The 22,364-nt window shown below is 41.1% G+C and overlaps 1 protein-coding gene across 2 annotated transcripts; it reads left to right on the top strand.

The window, feature by feature from the left end:
• Positions 1-138: 138 nt before the first annotated feature.
• LOC115089761 (serine-aspartate repeat-containing protein F-like) lies at positions 139-15,919 on the top strand. 2 transcript variants are annotated; one of them, XM_029598039.1, is made up of 3 exons: positions 139-239; positions 6,111-6,176; positions 12,881-15,919. In XM_029598039.1, the coding sequence occupies exons 1-3, from the start codon at positions 225-227 to the stop codon at positions 14,177-14,179; spliced, it is 1,380 nt and encodes a 459-aa protein (XP_029453899.1). In that variant the 5' UTR covers positions 139-224; the 3' UTR covers positions 14,180-15,919. The 2 variants fall into 2 exon arrangements, with proteins under 2 accessions (XP_029453899.1, XP_029453908.1); XM_029598048.1 differs by lacking the exon at positions 139-239 and adding an exon at positions 514-660.
• Positions 15,920-22,364: the final 6,445 nt, after the last annotated feature.

The raw sequence follows: 22,364 nt of genomic DNA, 5'->3' as shown, positions 1-22,364 counted from the left end.
TTCTAGTGCCTTGAATGCATATTGAGATTCATTAAAAGATTAAAAATCCAGGCCAGCTCTCTGGCTCTGGCCATGATGTCCCCCTCCTCCTCCTGTGTAATGGCAAGGCTGGGAGGGGAAGACCGGCTGCAGCTCTGTGGGGTCTCCTACCAGCTGAAGGAGCAACGCTGAGGATCTGCAGGAGACTTCCAACCGGCTGGCAACTGCATCTAGGACACCCTGGCATGCAATCTGGGATGGTGGGTAAAACAAAGGAGACCATGGAGTAGAATTAAAATGTGGTTGGCACAGTTTATTTTCTAGAATTGTTTTTTTACATTTGGTTCATTGTAGATTTACAGGAAAGTGACAAATTTCAAAATGCATTATGATTGCAATTTGAATTCAAAACAAAGATATTTATATACCAACTATTTTGTATGTTTTGTTTTTCTGTTATGTGGAGCATTTCTTATTTGTTTGGGGTTTTTTTTTCACCACAAACAATTTTTAGAATAAAATTATCCCACAGCTTTCTGTGGGCATATTATGAGGCACTCTTTACCAGAACTGGACAGAGCTGATTGGCTGAGTGGAAACTGTACCAAAACTTTAAATTTCAGAAAAATGCACAAGGTTTGCAAATTCTGCTGAAGACATCTTACATTCTAAAGACAAAAGGTAATATTTTTGTAATTATTATATTATTAGGTTCCATTGTTTCTTCTGGTTAGTATGTCTATAACTTCCTTAAGAAGTCTATTTAATGTTATATTTTATAGAGAGAGATACATATAGATATATATAGATATATATATATATATACTTTTTACATTCATTATAGGCAGCTAGTAGTAGTACCTGTTTAGAAATATTAGCTATAAACAGTTTGTAGCACAGTTAAAATGATTTAAAACTTGCTCGGAAATTCATATAATCATAAAGTACCTTAACACCCTATATCAAATGTTATTTATTGTTTATTACTATTATTATTACTGTTTTATTCATGTTACTCTTATCCTTCACGTTACTGTTTCTAGATGTTCCCTGTACCAAACAAAAGGAAATGCTTGACTTCCTGCACCATTAAGTTATATGTAAACGATGTGATATGCAAATCGAACACCAGTATATAAAAATAAATAAATAAATAAATAAATAGACTAGTCTGTTAAAATGTGTCCATTGTACTTCTCCAGGTACAGTTCTGTAACTACATCAAGTAAAAAAATGATTTAATTACTATATATTGCTACAATCATCATCAAATAATAAAAATGTTTTACAAAGGATACATGGTAATAGCAATTACCGTAGAATAATTATGTGGCCAGTTGCTAGTTTTCATAAATTTGCATTTTCTAATAGATAGCTCATATGACTTTTCTTCCTAGGGGAAGAAGAGTTCTTAGTATAACTGTAAATGTGGAAAACATTTGTCCATAATAAATGCATTTACAAACATAAGGAGATAAAGGCCAACAAACAAGTTTTAGGTGATGCCTGTATATTGGACTAACTTATTGTGCTTAACTCTCGAGAGCTGTGCTCCCCTCGTCAGGTCAGTACAGTATTTCTAGGTATGAGGAAATTAAGAAGAGTGCACTTCCTACATGATCTTAGGGAACAGAAATCGCCATACTCTCGAAGATAAAAACATTCAGTGGCTGCCATGTTTGCTAGACTGTAACATTCTTTGAATAGCATTTGTTTAGCCAGGTCTGAAATAATAGTAATATGTTTATACAAATGAACAATTTGGGCCTAATCCATCACAGAATGGGAGAAAAGCCTTAACGAATCAGCCCTTTAATATTTCTCTGATAATGCATGTAGCAGAGACAAGAACAAAGATAATGGTAAACAATCTGGTAAATTAAATATTGTGAGATAAAAGAAGCAGAGAAATAGATAGATGAAAAAAAGAAAGATATATAACCATAAATGAGAGAGTGATCAACCTGGCAGAGAGCAAAAGAAGAAAGAAAGGAATAAAAATGAGAGACTAAACAAACAAAGGGCTGGAATCGGTTTCAAACACTTTAAACTTTTAACCATCTCAGCATGCATTTCAAGCTGGTTTTGTACTAGTTTCAAATCCATTGCAAGAAAGTAAAATATAAACTTACTATATGTAACTAGGTAGACATCAATTAGGGTGCTGTAAATAGGAATAAACAGAAAGACAAACATAGAGAGAGAGAGAAAATTGGAGAGACAAGGCCATAGAGAGAAAGAGGGAAAAAGAGCCAGATGGAGAGAAATGCAGATAGAAGGCAGTCTACCATAGCAGAGCACTATGGGCCTTACTCAATAAAGATTATTTCCATAGCCAAAGAACGAGAAAATGTCTTCTGAATGAAGCCCCTTGAGTCTTCTTTTCATATGATGCAAAGAATTGTGGTTCCCGTGTTAGTCTACTTGGATACATGGAATTAAGTGTCAACAAGCTTTCAATAACTCTCGCAAGCTCGTCCCAGGCGTATTGAGTCAGTCTAATAAAAAGATATCACGTACAGTTTGTTTGCTGACCCTCAATTTCATATGATGCCAAAGACATCACATCCTGTTAGCTTAAAGCACATTCTTTTTGACTATATTGTGCACTGAAGGATCAAAAATATTCCTTTTAAAAAAGCAACTTTCAAAGCCATTCCTGCAGGAACTGAGTTTTTGAAAATTGCTTAAGCAACCCTGCAGGGTCAATCAACAATTTGAGTACTTTTACCAGCACACTGCCCAGGCATGCCCATGAGCAGGGTTAGGGCCTGGGGAGGCAGCATTCATAGCCCCCCAGGGAGGCCTTCCTAGCCATTGCACAATGGCAGCACTGAGTGGCCAGACTCAGACTGTATGCATGCGTGTGTGTAGCAGGGTCTGGAAGGAGGCAGCAGTCTGAGTTAGGGCCTCTAGCTGAAGACTGTTATTGATGGTAGGGATAGTGGGAAGAAAAGTGTTTCAAATATTGGGGGGGGGGGGGGGGGGGGGGGGGAGATGGAACATGGATGAAAATGAAAATTCATGGCACTGTAGCCTACGAAAGGCTGGATCTGATTGAGCTGGAGGTCCAAAGTAGGAGGAAACTGCTGGGCAAAAAAAATACTTATAAATCATCTCCTTCACTGAGTCCCTGTTTTATGTTCTCATACTTTACATGTATCAGTGTGCTGCATGCACAGCATTTCGATAAGGACCAGCAGAGCACCCACTGTCACCTACATTTGATAATGGGAGGAGTTACTAAGCAAGAAAAGACTTCAAACTTCAAACAAGGAACTCCAGGAATTAAAAAAAAAATCAGAACAAAAAGAAAAGAAGAGAAGGAGCTTAATGATTTTGCCTGTTTTATTTGGCATCTGAATGATCCAAAAGTATTTTCTGGTTACAGTGCTGCTACATGGAGACATTGCCAGGGCTAGCAAAAGGGAAACTTGACAACTTCTGACCTTTGCTTAAAGGTGCAGTGCAACAGAAAAGAGATGCAAATTGAAGCGACAGGATTTTGCCCTCTTTTTCCTGGTTTGAAAGAGCCGCTGCTGAGTTTCTATTGTTTCAACTTGTCAAAAGGTTAGAAGAAGGCACAATAAAGCACAGGAAATTCCCACACAAATGAATGAAAAAAAAAGAAATCCCAGACCAAAATAGCATGACAAAGAATATGGCAGAGAACAAAAATTTAAATAGGCACAAATATTAATAAAATGATATTTGAGCTCTTGAGTTGCCCCTTTTTGTAAAAGAGATCACTAGTGGCTTACCAGTGGCCTTGTACCTCTACATGAAATTGGCAACAGCAGAACTATAGTGATATTTATTTTGTCATTTTGGTCACATTTGATTACTCACTTTATCACCCCCTAGAACCCCTTAGAAAATAAACTTGCCACATATGCAAATTACATAGTATCACTACAAATCAAATACAAGCAGACATAAATCAAAAAATGGCATCTCATACATCAGTTTCGAACAATCTCTTTAAGAGTCTCATCCTTGATTTGACAAACCTACCTATAGTTGATAAACTTATTATTTTTTTTTTTATATATAATTTTTATTAATCTTTCCATTTTACAAAAGAAATACACAGTTTTGTATACTGAACTTGTGTATAGAAACTTACATTTAAATTTAAACAAAAACATGGTTTACATTCTGTGCATTCTAGAAAAAATAATATAATATGGGGAATTAAGAAAGATATGGATCAGACACATTATCTTTGAGATTTTTCTTTGGTATAGCCTGCTCAAATTTCTGTCCACCAATTTCTGCAATTACTAGTGAATTATTTTTTCTAGAATGCACAGAATGTAAACCATGTTTTTGTTTAAATTTAAACTTTTTTTTTTAAGAAAATCTGCATTTTGCTGAAAAATTCCCTCTGTGAATATATGAGAAATACCCCAGATTTCTTTAAACCAGCAGATACACTTTGGATTAGTTTTGAGATATAAGGTGGGTTTTCTCCAGATTAGCTAAGAAAAATTTGATGGAATTCACCAACAGTTCTGAGGTGAAATCTAAAATTTCCATCAAACTGGAACCAGATTGACTTTGAATTGGTCACACATCTCTACAGAGTAGCCAAGTTTTTAGATGTTAGGTAACAGAAAAAATATTAGGAACAGTTAATCACCAAGTTTAACAAAGAATACTGAAAATTAATGGGTCAATTTTAAAACCCATGTGCGCAGTTCCCAGCGCATGCACACGGACTCGCCGATTTTATAACATGTGTGCATCACCGTGCACATGTTATAAAATATGATTCCCACACACACACATGCACGGCCAATTATAATATTGGTGCGCATTTGTGGGGATGGGTGTCCTCTAACACACGCAACGGGGGGTAATTTTCTAAAGAAATGCACAGCGACACAACAGAGCCTTCCCCAGTTCCCTATCCCTCTAACTACCCTTCCTACCTTTTCCACTCTCCTCCCCGACTCCTAATCCCTACCTAGCTAGTTTAAAATTTTTTGTTTTCATACTTACTGCTCCTTCCTTTGTATAAACCTCCAAGCCTTATGTTAAGGATAATAATATTTATAATCAAAACCAAGCAACTGTGAAACCCATAACAAAATTATTGCAATCAACAGTGAGTGCCTTCTTGAGAATTTAGATAATGCTGCTTGAATGTGGTTTGCCTTTGGACTTGGCCATAGAATCAGGCTTGTGCTTTTTCCCTAATGTCTGTGTATCAGTCCCCTGGATCATAAAGGTCATGACCCAGTGTTAGCTGTTGTCTGAATCCAATTACCCTTTTGCCCCTGCCATTGAAGCAGAGAGCTATGTTGCAGTCAAACACATCAAGGCTAATTGGTTACAGCTTGTAATCCCATTTCTTCTGTTAAGGGTAGTAACTGCCGCTCTGTTCAGGTTACCCCCATGCACCCCTTTATTTCCAACCTCTAGCCTTTCGGGATCCACAGTGTTTATCCCATGCTCTTATGAAATTGTTTCCTGTTTTCATCCTCACCACCTTCAGCAAGCCCCGCCCCTCTTTTCTCTGGGTAAATTTGTCCACACAAATTTGTTATGTGGATAAAGTTACCTGTTCAAAGGAGGAATAATTTTAAAAGAGAAGATTTCTTCAAGAACAAAAGCCCTGATTTTCCTCACATAAATTATTTGAATATGGACCTTAGCAGAATGAGTATTCATAATGCATCTGACTCCAAACACACAGAAAACATATTGATTTCCAAATGCAAAATATGTGCATAAATTGAATATAAGCATCAGGTTTTCATGCAGCTAAATATATACATATTTAACTTTCCCCATTACAAAGATTTTGAGAATTCAGATTATGCAAGTAAATCCATAACACATTCCCAGAGAGTCTCTTATTTTACACATCCAAAGTTATGTGTTATAAAGATATGTATATGTTTTCAGATGACTAAAATCAATTTAATCAAATATAGCGAGCCTCCTCACATAACTCCTTATTTTACATATGCAAGCCCCAACTAAGTTTTTGGAAAATTATCCCAACTCGTTTTTTTTTTTTTTATTTGATTCAATAAAAATGTTTTCTAGTCATATAGAATAAGAAAGTTCCACAAAAAAAAAAAATCTAAATGAGGGTGTTACTAATATGCTATGTTTTACAGGAATCCTTGAAAATGAAAGTTATACTTGTGTGCCTATGCCTCATTACTCAAGCCTATGAGGTGCCGGTGAGTATTTCAACAGCCCTTTGCATTTGCTTTGCCCCTATGTGTTGTAGCATCACAGGAGTTTCTGCATACGCCCTTGGGTGCAATGAGATGGGTGTGAAATTGCACCGTGAGATCAGCCCCGATTGAAGATAGAGATCTGAAACTCAGCTATGCCCTCTAGATGTTCTTATGCCCCTGCCTTACCTCACTTAGTCAACTGGCAAGCCTATGGTGCAGAATGTGCCAGAAGGAAGCGAAGGCTCCCGTACATTTTAATGGGGCAGGCAAATGGAAGCTATTCATTATCATAAGTTGTGGACCTGACAGAACAAGAACGGAGCTCTGCTACTGTCAGCAGCTCTGAGTAAGTAATAATGGCCTGGGAGATGACTGATGTGGTAAACAAACATTGATCTCCTCCACAGCCGGTGTTTTTTTTAAATTGTTTAAGGCTATCATTTTTAAATATCTTGCAGCAGCGAGCAATATCTTTCTGCCGAGTGAGCAGTTTTGGGGGTGAGTGAGCTATGGAAAGGCATGTTCCCTCCAGGAAATATGGCTGGACAGTTGGAATGCAGGGAGGACAATAATGAAAACCATTTCCATAGGAAAAATCCCATTTTTTAATATAGAAATGGACTATTTGATTATTTCCCATCCTTTTCATGGGTAAACATGTGAGCAAATTTCAGTAATGTATGTGCTTTTACTCACTTGTTTTTTGGGTGCGGGGTTTGGTCAGGGAAGCCAACTGCATGCATAGTTTTGGATATTTCCATTTCCAGTTCCATTTCCCTTGTTGCTTCCTCTCCCCTCCCCCTTCCTTGCTTAGCCCCATCGCCCTGACAGCCCTCTCCCCCATTAGATCTGAGTTAAGTGCGGAGCTAAGTTTCTAAGTTTGAAGATACTTGTATCCTCATACCAGGTTAATGTATTTACCGGGATTACCCTTGTTATGTCACTCTATTTCTATCGTTTCTATACATTTCTATACAATTTGTATATGCAATTTTTCCTAGATTTGGTTCGATGCTAACTTGTTATATGTAACTTTCCCATGGTTTGGTTCGATGTAAACCGGTGTGATAAGAATCTTCGCCTTGAACATCGGTATAGTAAAAGGATGTAAATAAATAAATATCCAAAACGCCACCTGCTGTTTTGCCATAAAGGAGAATCTGAACAAAAACACAGGTGCAAATTTATGCAGGTACATTTTATTTGGGGGGTGGGCAATTATCAAAGCAAAATTATCTATGGGGTTTGCCAGACTGTGGGTAATTTGAGTTTCTAGCCATGAGTTAACAGGAATGGAATTTGATTGGCGGGAGTGCAGCGTGTTAATTTATCAGACTTTTCCTCCAACAACTTCACACTTCTTATAAAGCTTAAAAAGTAATAGTGATAAAGTCCTTTCCATTTTTCTTTCTCTGGGAATGTATTACTTTGCCAATAATAGTAATTAATTTATAATAATGCATTGCCTGGGTTACGGGTTTTCTGGTTCATCTGAGACTTGTGGAGCTCAAGTCTACAAATTATTGTGGATCGAAGGAGATGAAAATCAGATGATGTGCTCAGTTTTGAGGATCTCTTTAGATGAAAAAGAGATATTTGATTGATATTTCAACATGAATTAAGATCATAATATTACACTCACCAAAACCCAGAGAGGAAAGAAATATGAATTAAATGTACGGAAGCCAAAATTCATCTGCTGAGCAGCTCGGCTTGTTAGCTGGCTAAAAATAACCAGCTAACTAGGGGGCAGATGCAATAAATATGCGCAGAAAGAGGGCACTGAACAGTCAGCACCCGCTTTCTTAATGCGCCCCAGGTGCCCCTCTTGGGGTCACCATGCAATATTTAAATTAGGGGGGTCTCGTTAGCAAGGAGGCGCTAGGGCAGCCCTAGTGCCTCCTTGCTAACGAGAATCCAATTGGCGTTGGCCATCCGCCGGTTAGGAAAACCGATGCCAAGTTTATCGGCGTCTTGTTTCCTAAACACCGCACAGCCAGGGGGTTCAGGAAATGGACCCTTGTCAGTTGAGCATCCGTTTCCTGCACCCGACTGCTGGTGGGGTTTTTTAAAAACTTTTTTTTTAACTTTATTTTGTTTTGTTTTGCCTCCTACATAGTATCGTAATGATATTAAGTAGGAGGCAATAAAGAAAAGCAGTTTTTTCTGCTTTTCTGTACCAGTTTTAAGAGCACTCAGCTATTAACGCCTGCTCCAGGAAGGCGTTAATTTCTGATCGCTAAATGTGCATCCTAGAAGCACATTTTTGTTTTGCATCGGGAGTGAATGCCTAATAGCCTCATTCACACGCACGTTGTAGAGGTGCTAATTAATTAGTGTCTATATGACCCGCGTCCAACTGCTGGTTATACAGTGCGCTTGACTGAACACACCGTATTGCATCGGCCTGATGAAGGGTATAATCAGCAGTGAGATTGCACCACTAAATATACATGGCTATCATAATGTTAGCCGCATGTTTTTGCGGCTAGATTTAGGACAGCCATATGGCACAGAGTTAGCGAAATACCTCCTGCCTGCCCCTGGAATGCCCCCGACTTCTGTGGCTAAATTCTAGCCACATACCGGTTACCCACTTAGGCCTGGATTTTCTATGGTCGCAGACCTTAGAAAATCCAGCGATAACGGGGGGCGGTGTGGCGAATCGGGGGGCGGGCCTGCGAAAGCTGCCAGCGATCGCACCTCCGCGATGCTACTGCTGCCGGCTTTCGCACCCAATAGCACCATCGTAAAAGATAGTGCTATTGGGCGCGAAACTGGCGGCGAAAAGGGCCCTTACCTTTTCACCGTCAGCGACGTCTTCACGGCGTCCACCCCGGTGCCGCCCCGACTCTTCCCCTTCCAATGCGGACGCCACCCCGAACCCTCCCCGACCTAGGTATCACGTGCGAAAAGTCCCTTTTTGCAAGTGATCCCTTTTGAAAATGACCCCCTTAGACAGGTACTTTTCAGTTGTCCATCTAAATGGCTTTTGAATATCCACCTCCTAGATTTTATAATTAAAAAAATCATTAGAAATGTGGATAAGGCTTCCCGTCAAAGACAAACAGCAAGAGACAAATACTTTCAATTGTATTTCAAGCCACCTGCTGTTACCTGGGAATTTTTGACTAATATTTCCCAATTCCTGACTGGCTTTTTTGGTGCCTCAGTCCAGCCTCTGAACCAAATATATGTAGGAGAAAGTCCAGTTTAGTTGCTTGAAGCTGCATAGCTCCAGTCATTGCTATGGGAGATTTTTGGTCCGAGCTAGTTTGTTCTTTTGATTGTTCCCACTTCATCAATCACTCCCACTTCCTTCCATTACCCAAAAGATATTTATGCTTTCCATTGTCAGGCTTTGTTCTCTTTCTGTCTATTCTTCATCTCTTATATCCTTCCATTCTCCTATTTTCCCTTTCCCAGTTATCCATTCACGATAGCCCCTTCCCAGATGCTGCCCCATTAAGAGTGCCTTCTCCACATCTCCCTCTTTTTGTTTTCTTAGCTTCTTTTTAGGTTACAGATGTCCCTTTTTCCTCCCACTTTCGGCTCTTAATCCTACCCTATTCCCTCTTTTGATTTATTTCTTATTCTGACTCAAACTCTTCCTCCTGTTCTGAAGCTTCTCCTCTTCCCTTATACTTTCTTTCTTCCCTCACATCTTCTTTCTTCTCTACCTTCCCATACTTTCTGCTCTCCTCTCATGCCCTGGTAATGCCTGCCAGCCTCCTAATTCACCTTCACTGATTCCTTTTTCACCCTCTCTACATTACTTCCCTCCTCTCACTACTTATTCCTACATCTTTGTGTCTCCACTTTCTCCTCCTGTCACCGCCTTCCCTCTTGGATGTGCTCTTTTTCTTCTTCCATTTGCTACTTATGATCTGTCCACACTTTCTTTTTCACTTTGCTATTTCTGTTTCATTCTCACTCACTCATAACCCACTCACTTCACACATGACAGAATCGCACACATCAAACACTGACATCAATGACTCGAGAAACATTTTTAAATAAATATTTTTTTGGGAGGGAAAGGAGCCTGGTGTGTAAGGGAATGAGGGAGTGGTTTGCAAAAGGATTGTTAACAGAGGAGAAATAAAATGGTTTCACTTTTTGAATTTGTTAACCTTTATTTCTACGTAATAAAGGAGAATCTGCTTGCTACTCCCTGTTCAGGTTCTGGTACTGGATTTCTCTTCCAGCAGTTTTGTCTCAGGTCTCATGAAGCCTAGTTCATTCTCCACCATCATCCCTTCCTTCTTCTTGCCTTCATTTTCCTTCTCCTCTCCCCATTTCTTCCACCCTTTTGCTTGTTGATCCTCCTCCTTCCACCTCTCCCATTGCATCTCCACCTGACTCCTTATGGTGGAGTATGTCGGGTGCACAATAATGGAAACAAATTTGGGGGATTGTAGCAAATCAATATGGACTCCCTACAGAAGCACAGGTGCAACTATCATCTAGACCATGCCATGATCAAACATGGCTGCAAGTGCAATCATTGATTGCAGTCAGTATGCATATGATAAACTGATGCACACAACACATTTTTGCTAAATATTAAAGATATGCAGCATTTTTGCATGACATACCTCTCAGTCATGAACACAGACATCAAAACTGATGACAAATGATGGTGAGATTTAGCAACATACTTGCATGTAAATATGTACATTCAACAAGCAGTGAGGTTCTCAGTCATTTGCAAGCACGTAAACCCACAACAATCACAGCATATGATCTTTCAATGTAGTGCAGTACTGTCAGCTTCAGAATATAAAGCCATCCAAGTCTTCCTCCATGGGCCTTGTAGTCCTCCAGTCCCTCTTGCAGTCACTCTGGGATCTATGGTTCTTACTGGATTTTCTGAGGTGAGGAGTTGGGGAGGGTGAGACGTTGTCTCACTTGTCCAATTGTAACAGGCACTGAAAATGCAACAACATGCAGTTTAACAAAACAACATTTATTTATTTAATTCTGTTTTTCCTTAAAGGAGTTTTGTCTTGCTAATACAAAATCACACAGTTGAATGAAATTATTGGTCTTTGGATTCAGTTAGGGCAGAATATAAATATTGCCTGAGTACAAGCAATCTATATTCTGCCTTACCCTTGCCAAGATGGACCTTTACTGAATAACAGCTCTATGATTCTTTGATTCATACCTTGGTAAAGCAAAAGGGAAAATTGATCAACTAAGACACAAGTTACTATATAGGCCTATATAGGTTACTATATAGGCCAAGGCTAAGTAGAGATAAGTTTAAAAGGTTACTATGGATTACCAAAAAAACCCAAAACCCACTTCTATTGAGACCCTCAACCATTCACATACCACACTACTTTTAGCATCAGTATAAGGACCTTCTACTGCCACAATAAGATGCAAGGGTCCCAGTGTACATCTGAGTTATAGGGGAATCAGACTTCTGTCCTCCTACATATGCAACAGGCACAGTGTGCTTATCTAGCCTCTGAGTTTGTGAAGACAAAACCCATGAGAACTGCACGTATTAAGGTAAGAATATGCGATACTTCCTTGGGCAGCCCACGACTCTGTTCCTAAAAGTTCTGTTGCCTTCCTTTTCCAATGTTTCCATTTATGCTCACAAAAATGACCACTTTCAACCTTTCACCCCAATAATACTTACAATAGTGGGGAGTTGGGGGAAAGGATCTCCATAGTCATGGGGTAGATACTCCATAGTCATGGGGTATCTACCTTCAGTGCTAGTAGGGTGACTCATGATTTGAACTGGCTGCTGCTGCTGCCTCTATCTTCAGTCCATGAGGATTTGCAGGTGCTGCAAGATGGAGCATGGGCTTCAAATTCATGGAGGACTAGATATTCTTAAAGGGCCTATGTAAGTGAATTATTCACATTTCACTATGATTACAGGGCTCTAGGTACTAATTAAGATCTGCAAATAAAAAACACATTTTGAGACATATGTTGAGATGTTAGCTTCCTTTCTATAGATGGATTCTTCCCTGGTGTATTCCTCCATAGCCATGAGATTGACTCTCGAGAACAAAATTAGGGCATTATGAAGCAGTACCTAGAAACGTCTATAAATCCAGACTGGGTTTGAAAAAACTCACTGAAATAGAGTGCCCTAAATAGATATTATCTGATCAAACACCTTCTCTCTGAACTGTGTGAGCACCTAAAGCCATTGGTATAAGTCTATATTCAGAAACCCTACTACATGTCTGCAGAAGTGAAAAAATTGACCATACTTTCATTTATGATCATAGATAACTTTTTATACAACATTTACATTTTCAAAACATATTAATTTTCCTAAAATCCTAAGCTCTATAAAAAAAATATAGAATATTTCTCAATCAAGGTAAGTTTCACTTGGACAGCTAAGGGTTGCCTAGGTTGAACTCATTCTTGGAAACTGGCACTCTACACACGAGGGGTCCCAGGACCAAATGTTAAAATTGTGTCAGGAATCGTTCCTTACACTGGATAAACCTTTCCATTTGAAAGGCAATACTATATTGCCATGGACGTGGTGCCTTGTATACCTAATGCATGCTCCCATCTAGGTCAAAGGGTAAGAAAGTGTTTTTTGTTTTTTATTTTATTTTGTTTTCTTTTTTTATAGATGAAGTTAATATGTAAAAGCAGAAACAAAGCTGTTTTAATATTGACGTTAGTGTTATATTTTTCATTTTAAAACAATGCAGAAAGAAAACAACAGTGTTCACAGTGATACCTCTGCTCATCAGCTGGATAGTGTGGATGTTCCAGATCATTTTCATAAAAAGAAACACCATTATGAATCAGCTGCTGGGAATGTTAATAATGTAACTGAAGAGATTGCTGGAAAGGAATCCAAGCTTAATAGCAGAAACAAACCTCCAGTAGATTGTGACACTGCTACTGGTACTGAGAACCTAGTCAGAAATGACCCGGGTATCGTCATGGAGTATGGCGCAGAAGGCAGTGGTAACAGTGATTTTCTAGACAACAGCCACAAAGGTATTACATTTGATGTTACTAGTTGTAAGGATTTCAGCCTTAAGAACAAGAACTGTACTGATCCACAGCTTTCTCAGAACGGCAAGGAGGTTGACAATGGCGTGTCCAAAGATATGCGCAATGACCTGGATGATACAAATAAGATGGCACCTTTAGAGAAGGGGGAACATGCCAGAACCAGCCAGAACCCAAACAACTCAAAGAAAGGCGAGGATGCCAGGAGCATCATGTATGAGGATCACCATGACGTTGAAAGTACTCCTCATACAAAGCTTCTAAATAAAGATGAAGAGGATGGTAGTGGAAATAGCAACAGAGACATAGAAACTGGTTCTTCTACCATTTTGGATAAAGCCGAAGAGACCACTGATAATCCAGGTTTTCCTGAGCCAGATAAATTTAGTAAAGTTCATTGGAATTCCAGTAGTGATATTGGTTACACTGGAGGTCTAGAAAAGGATGAAGATAACACCAGTGCCGGCAATGGAACAGCCAATCAGGACAATTTGAAAATCAACTACACTGAGACCTCTGGGAGAGAGGAAGATGCTGACAGCACTAGTGTTAGAAAAAACAATAGCAGTACTGATTATAAAGAAAAACCTGGAAAAGACAAATTTAATGCAGCTAATCCTAAGAAAAACTTAGACAACAGAACTGATTCCAAAAACATTTCAAATAAAAATAAAAACAGTGACAAAAGCAGCAATTTGCAAAAGAATGTAGATCATATTAATGACATTACTAAGAATGTGAAAAGCCAAAAAGGTCATTCTCATACTAGCACCATTAATGGAAAAGTTAAAACCAGCAGGAAAGTTGCTAATAGGCAATATATTGCTACTGTACGTCAAAAGTATAACAAATATCTGAGAAATAAAGCCTTCCAGGAGGACAGTAGTGGAGGGTCTGATGAACGATTTCAAGCTGGCAATGACAGTAGTCAATCCTCCGGAAGTGACAGTGACAGTGATAGTCGTAGTAACAGTGACCAATCAAACTAGAGTTCCCGAGCCAAGGAATTAAAAGTACACAGCAGGGCAAAATAAAACTTCTCATAGCAAACGACATATATGGAATATTAGTTAATATTTTCTTGATGACAAACAAGACTGCAGGTATCAAGGAGAGTGTGTGTTGAAGACACATTAGAGCAGTGCTTCTCAATCCAGTCCTTGGGGCACACCTAGCCGGTCAGGTTTTCAGCAGATCTACAACGAATATGCATGAAATAAATTAGCGTGCACTGCTTCCATTGTATGCAAATCTATGTTATGCATATTCATTGTGGATCTGAAAACCTTAGCAGCTAGGCGTGCCCCGAGGACTGGGTTGAGAAGTACTGCATTAGAAGATCTTTGTGACCAAATATGTACTGATACATCTAGTATACCAAAGGTATTGTGTACTTATTGCTTTTATGTTCCAAAAATGGTCTCCACCCTTTCTGCTTTATTTTTTTCTATTAGATAAGATTTTTCATTGGAAATAATAATAATTATTTTAGTTACTTACATGTTTATTTTGTAGAATATAGAACACAATTTGACTCTGTCAAATACACTTGGTACTATTTCCTAAACTGATTTCATGCATGCACAGCAGGTTTTACATGCAGATGTCCAATCCGTGCTAGAATTTATGACACAATAGTGTGGATCCTATGAAAAGGGGCCTAGAAAGGGAAGAAATCTGCCTGGATTAACTAACCAGAGTCCAATGTAGATGTGTTTTGGAGAAGTTATCTTGGATCTGATTTCTGGAAGCCAATGCTCCTCTTTTTTGTGAGGTTCGATCATTACGTTCCCTGCCCTTACCTCCAACAGGAAGTGCTCTGTCTGGGGAATCCAAATACAGTTCTGGGTATAACATCATCCATTATACCATCGTTTATATTGATCCAGGGGCAACAAAAGGGGGGAATAAACCCTTTTGGTCATAGACTTCCCTTCTGGATTTGGGAATGTAGTCAGCAGCTTAAAATACACAGATAGGATACAAATGTTTTAGGGGCTAAGGATCAAGGTTTTGGTGGGAAAATGAGAAATAGACATGGGGGAAAATGGCATTTTATGAGGTTAGTATATATAACTGAACTCAAAAGAGGGATGTTTTATCTGATGCCCTACAGAGATTTCCACATAATAGAAATAGACCACTATATGTCTTATCAACACTGTAGCATTATGAAAATGTTTCCCCCTTTACCTTCCTACTCTCTTCTCCCAATGTTCAGAGCAAATGAAGATCAGCAGGGAAAAAGCTCTGAGGAACTACTGAGAAGTAATTACCCACTTATATACTTCTAATTGCTTACTTTACTTAGCATCTAAATAAAACAACTGATCACTTTTCTGTGAGTAGCTAATGTCTGTTTTGCTACCTTTTGTCATACAATTTAACTTTGGATACCTTTAGTTAGTGTTTGTCTTAGAAAACAATGTTTCCTCTTATCCACACTTCCTAAAATGAGCAACTTCAAAAGTGCTGTTAAAAAGTGAAATTGTAAGTTTTAAAATGGAAAATGTGAAAAGTGTTAATGATTTACGTCCTGTAGCTTTTGCTTATTCTTCTTCTGGAAAATGTTCAAAGTATTTATTTTACTACTATTTGCAACTTTATAACTGTTTTCGGTGGTGCATCTGCTTTTCAAGAGGGTCCAGCATAACCAGCATGACTGTAACTGTTCTGCTTTGTTGAGTAACTAGTAAAGAGGCCAGTGTACAAAAGTGTGCTGAACTTCACAGAAGCGTGTGCGCTATTTCAATTTTATAATCTGATCCACTAAAGGTTTTTCCCCATAGACACAAAATGGGAGAAAAGCCTTCATAAATCTGGCCCTTAGCTTGTGCAATTTTTCTGTCAAGCATTGTATGCAAGCAAAATATTACTTATCCGCCGCCGCCTGGAACAGGCGCCCACCCGCCCGCGGCCTAGATTTAACACGCGACCACCCGCCCCCCGGATCCTGCCGCCCCCCGGCCGCCTGGACCCACGCGGCCCTCCGACAGGTATTTAAAAATTTTGTTTTTTACACTTCCTGGTGCCTGTCATTTGAAATGACATTTGAAATGACAGGTACCAGCGCACCCAGGTTACTGTATAGGCGCTGTATAAAGCGCCTATACAGTAAAATGGGTTGCGCGGGCCTAACCCTTCCCTAACGCTTCACAGCCGCGGCATGCATTTGCATGCAATTAGAGGAGAGTATCAGGCGCTAGGTCAAGAGAACTGTGCGGGCGGGGAGGAAGGGTGCGCCTGACACTGCCGCACTGTTTCTACCGCGGCCTTACAGTATTGAGCCGTTTGCTGGATAAGGGTCGATATTCAGACTTATTCGGTTAAGTTAACCGGATATAGTAGACCTGGTCAACAACAGGTCTAAAGTAAGCCAGATAAGACTTATTGAGCTAACTAACAACTTATTTGAGAATATTCAGCAGCACATCCATGAGCACATCCATGCCGCTGAATAACCCGTGTGAGTTAGCTGGATAAGTTTTATCCATTTATTTAGACAGATTTCTTTGAATATTGAGCCCAAGATACCTTGACATGGATTTATTATTACAATGCTTAAGTACATGATCGGAAAATGAAGTTTTTTTTGTCTTGTCTAGGGAGCTTCATTTTTAATTTTTATTTTATTTTGCCCAGAAATGACAATGTTAAAACAAAAAACAAATCAGTGGAAAAATTATGTTTCCACTGATTGTTCTCCTGTGTGTTATATCGAGGGACCTTTGCTTTAAGATTTTATTGTATTTTCCCTGAGAATTTCAATGTTATAACAAAAAATATCAGTGGGAAAAATGACACGTTATAACAAACAGGAGAAAAGTCAGTGGAAAAGTCATTTCCAGGGAAAATAATGTAAAAAGTGAAAATAAAGGTGCCTAGTTATATCAAAATCATTTTCCCCACTGACTTTTTTGTTATAACATTGAAATTCCAGGGCAAAATAAAATAGAAAATGCAAATGAAGGTCCCTAATCATACTGTGAGTAATTACTGGCATTTAATGGAGCATTACCACAGGTTTTCTTGAGCAGTGTGGCTATAAATGAATGGTATCACCACAAGAGGATGTGATTTTATAATAAGTATTTGTTTTAAACATTTCTGCTCTTTATATATATATGTGTATTTATTAATTGCTGAAAATCCCACATTGGCACATAAATGTAAGCTTCATTTACACTCATATTATTCAAAAAAAGGTTAGACCACAGGATGTGAATCGTTTTTCAACGATTAAAATTATCGTCCGATAATGTTTATATCGTCTTAAATCGTTATAGAACACGATACAATAGAAATTCTAACGATTTATCGTTAAAAATCGTTAAATCGTGTTAGTGCGCACTAACTCGAGTTAGTGCGCACTAACTGAAAATGATACAAATAAACACTTTCCAGGTCACTGAAGGTCAGTTAGGAATGAATATGTGTTCCTATTGGCTGGCTGCCCTCTTATCTATTGATGTTACCAAGGTTACCACTGAGGTGATGGTTGGGGGGATGGGAAATGGAACTGGAAACTAACGAACACCAACAGAAAATGAAACAAAGTGTTCACACTTCCCAGGTCAGTAAAGGTCACTTAGGAATGAATATGTATTCCTATTGGCTGGCTGTGCTCTTATCTATTGATGTTACCAATATGGTTGGGGGGATGTGAAATGGAAACAGTTGGAAGCTTGACAAAAAAAGTAATGTAATGATCAGCACTCACGTGACTAGAACTTGTTTGTTTATTATTTTTGTTAGCAGGCACCTGAAATGCTAGTGCATGTTGAATTTGCCAATCACTGTGCATTTTAGAAAGGTGGTCCTGGCTGGAACTGTACACAGTTCAAATATATGTAATTGATTGTTGGTAAGTGTATTTTTTAAGTAGCCACACTGGCACCAGTATGTTTACTTTTCCTCCTACTTAACTCACTAGCTCAGCTTTGTAAGAAGGGCTTCTCTGCTTGTGTGTTGTTTTTGTTTGGTGTGAGGAGAGCAGAAACATCAGATCTTTATTCAATCTACTACAGTCATCTCTTACAGTGCCCTATCCCTATTAATACCAGGAGTGTTGTGATCTTCCTGCACACAGTGCCCTAACCCTGATACCAGTCTGAGACAGCTCCCTCCCTGCATTACTAGTGAGAGGCTGGCTTCACAGACAGGGGGAGCTGCCTGACCCTCACTCCTGACTTCCCCATGTCCCAGCTAGTGAATGGTGTGTGGGTGAGGGGGGGGGGGGGAGGATGGTGAAGTCTGAGACAGCTCCCTCCCTGCATTACTAGTGAGAGGCTGGCTTCACAGACAGGGGGGAGCTGCCTGACCCTCACTCCTGACTTCCCCCATGTCCCAGCTAGTGAATGGTGTGTGGGTGAGGGGGGGGGGGAGGATGGTGAAGTCTGAGACAGCTCCCTCCCTGCATTACTAGTGAGAGGCTGGCTTCACAGACAGGGGGGAGCTGCCTGACCCTCACTCCTGACTTCCCCCATGTCCCAGCTAGTGAATGGTGTGTGGGTGAGGGGGGGGGGAGGATGGTGAAGTCTGAGACAGCTCCCTCCCTGTATTACTAGTGAGAGGCTGGCTTCACAGACAGGGGGGAGCTGCCTGACCCTCACTCCTGACTTCCCCCATGTCCCAGCTAGTGAATGGTGTGTGGGTGAGGGGGGGGGGAGGATGGTGAAGTCTGAGACAGCTCCCTCCCTGCATTACTAGTGAGAGGCTGGCTTCACAGACAGGGGGGAGCTGCCTGTCCCTCACTCCTGACTTCCCCCATGTCCCAGCTAGTGAATGGTGTGTGGGTGAGGGGGGGGGGTGGATGGTGAAGTCTGAGACAGCTCCCTCCCTGCATTACTAGTGAGAGGCTGGCTTCACAGACAGGGGGGAGCTGCCTGACCCTCACTCCTGACTTCCCCCATGTCCCAGCTAGTGAATGGTGTGTGGGTAAGGGGGGGGGGAGGATGGTGAAGTCTGAGACAGCTCCCTCCCTGCATTACTAGTGAGAGGCTGGCTTCACAGACAGGGGGGAGCTGCCTGACCCTCACTCCTCCGGGGTATTGTGATCTTCCTGCACACAGTGCCTTATCCCTGATACCAGGGGTGTTGTGATCTTCCTGCATGCAGTGCCCTATCCCTATTAATACCAGGAGTGTTGTGATCTTCCTGCATGCAGTGCCCTATCCCTATTAATACCAGGAGTGTTGTGATCTTCCTGCATGCAGTGCCCTATCCCTGATATCGGGATGTGTGCAAGAAGATCACAACACCCCCGGTATCAGGAATAGGGCACTGTGTGCAGGAAGATCACAACACCCCCAGTATCAGGAATAGGGCACTGTGTGCAGGAAGATCACAACACCCCTGGTATTAGGGATAGGGCACTGTGTGCAGGAAGATCACAACACTCCTGGTATTAATAGGGATAGGGCACTGTGTGCAGGAAGATCACAATACCCCTGGTATCAGGGTTAGGGCACAAGTTCTAGTCACATTGACTGATCACATTACTTGTTTTGTCAAGCTACCAACTGTTTCCATTTCCCATCCCCCATATACTGTCAGTAGGAAACTTGGTAACATGAATAAATAAGAGGGCAGCCAATAGGAATACATATTCATTCCTAAACTGACCTTAACTGACCTGAAAAGTGTCAAATTGTATCATTTTCAGTTAGTGCACACTAACTCCCAGTTAGTGCGCACTAACTCGAGTTAGTGCGCACTAATCGGAAAAAACGATTTTTAACGATTTTTTAACTAAAAAATCGTGCCTAAGACGATTTTCTTGCCCTGCCACACGATTTCTATCGTTAAGACGATATGGAAAACGATTCACATCCCTATAGACCAGCACTCCTTTGAGCCTTGCATTCCAAAGAAACATGATAAACATGACACGTAATTTTATTGAGCACCTAAAATGTATAAACATATTTTTTTCCCCAATTTTCAGATGGGCTATATAAGCCATCAAGCCTAGAGCCTACTAATATTTGCAGTTCCAGGTATAAATTCAACAAAAGAGAATAACAGAATGAAAACAAGAAAGCAACTGTTATTTCAGTGTCATTAAGTGAGCATCTGAGACAACATTTTCCAGTGTGCACAGGCAAATTTGTACAGCCCATGCACTAGAACCCTTGACTGTGCAGAAGATATGAATAAAATAAAAACAACAGTAGATGATTTGAAGTGACATCTTCTCCACTTTGTGTGGCTGGATGACACATATCTGGAAAGAGGAGGAGGTCCGGGTGGGCAAGGGGGGGTTAATATGTTTTAAAAAAGAGAGGGGGAAACTAGATCTGATATCTGTAAATGGAAGGTATGGGGAGTACTGGTGTGCGTCTCTTTGTGGGAAACAAAAGAAAAGCAGCAAGAAGCAGATCTGAAATGCTGGAAGGTGCAATCAACGTAAAGAAGGCAGAAAACAACAGTTATAAAAAAGGCTACCTGATACGTGCACTCCACTCTCATAGCCAGATAGAAGTAGCTGGTAAAGGAGAATCATCATTTTTAATCAGGCTGTAGCAGCCAGAGACAGGAGGAACTCTACACCTCACCAAAGGCATTTGAAAAAGAAGTGTACTGAATGAATTCAAGGAGCAAAGAAAAGAGGACTAGGGGGCGAGAGACCGTGGAAATGCAAAGTCAGTAAAAGAGAGAAGAGCTGATGTTATTAAGGGGGAGAGAAATTTTCAAAAAGTATTTCCCTAAGCACAATGGCCTGGCTGAAAATTGCCCTCCTTAAATGCAGCTAAAGAGTACAAGGGTTTAGGGTGGCCAACTGGCTCCAGATTTTTAAGACAGGTCGATCCAGTCCTGGTTTTATCCTATTGCATGCTGGGATTTATTCTGATTTTCCTATTGCATGCGCATGCAGTGGAGTAAAACCAGAACTGGATTAACCTGTCCTGAAAATCTAGAACCAGTTGGCAACTCTCAGAGGGTTACAGAACATACACACTATTAGCTGCATTACAAAAACTGTTGCTGTGGGCGTGCTGAGGTCAGGGAGGAAAACAGTGTACGTGCATTCAGTGTAAAACCACACATGCACTATTTGGTCCCCCTCCACCACCCACACCAATAGAAGGTGAAATGTTCACAGAGGCTTTTCACTTGCATACTTTGTACTTGTCGATTTTCAAAGAGAAAAGCGAAACAACACAGGCAGTTTCTTTTTGAAAATAATTGCCTTAAAATCATCCATAGAGCTTGCAACAATTCAGGGTGTTGGAAAATTGCCCTCACAAGAAATAAACATAATGACAGAAAAAGAGCATAATTCCTATCTAGTCTGTCCATCCACACCAACTATTTCGCTCCGGGATCGCTACCACTCCCTCAGAGATCCCCTGTGCTTGTCCCATGCATCCTCCACTCTCCTGTACATAATGGGGCGGATTTTCAGAGCCCTGCTCGCGTAAATCCGCCCAAAACCGGGCGGATTTACGCGAGCAGGGCCCTGCGCGCCGGGAAGCCTATTTTACATAGGCCTCCCGGCGCGCGCAGAGCCCCGGGACTCGCGTAAGTCCCGGGGTTCTCGGAGGGGGGCGTGTCGAGGGCGTGTCGGGGGGTGGGCCCGGTCGTCACGGCGTTTCGGGGGCGTGTCGGCAGCGTTTTGGGGGCGGGTATGGGGGCGTGGCTACAGCCCGGGGGCGTGGCCGCGCCCTCCGTACCCGCCCCCAGGTCGCGGCCCGGCGCGCAGGAGGCCCGCTGGCGCGCGGGGATTTACGCCTCCCTCCGGGAGGCGTAAATCCCCCGACAAAGGTAAGGGGGGGGTTTAGACAGGGCCGGGCGGGTGGGTTAGGTAGGGGAAGGGAGGGGAAGGTGAGGGGAGGGCAAAGGAAAGTTCCCTTCTAGGCCGCTCCGATTTCGGAGCGGCCTAGGAGGGAACGGGGGTAGGCTGCGCGGCTCGGCGCGCGCAGGCTATACGAAATCGATAGCCTTGCGCGCGCCGATCCAGGATTTTAGCCGATACGCGCGACTACGCGCGTATCTACTAAAATCCAGCGTACTTTTGTTTGCGCCTGGAGCGCAAACAAAAGTAGGCTGTTCGCGCTCGTCTGAAAATCTACCCCTATAGCTGTAGCCCTGGCTCGCCCTTACACATGAGACTTGCACAGGGATTCTCTTCCATAGAAGGGAAGCATGCACTTCAGGACTCTCCGTTGAGGA

The sequence above is a fragment of the Rhinatrema bivittatum genome, chromosome 1 (genome assembly GCF_901001135.1).
Source record: "Rhinatrema bivittatum chromosome 1, aRhiBiv1.1, whole genome shotgun sequence".
Lineage (NCBI taxonomy): Eukaryota > Metazoa > Chordata > Amphibia > Gymnophiona > Rhinatrematidae > Rhinatrema > Rhinatrema bivittatum.
The sequence above is the reverse complement of the archived record's forward strand: the minus strand, read 5'-3'. Positions and strand labels throughout refer to the sequence as shown.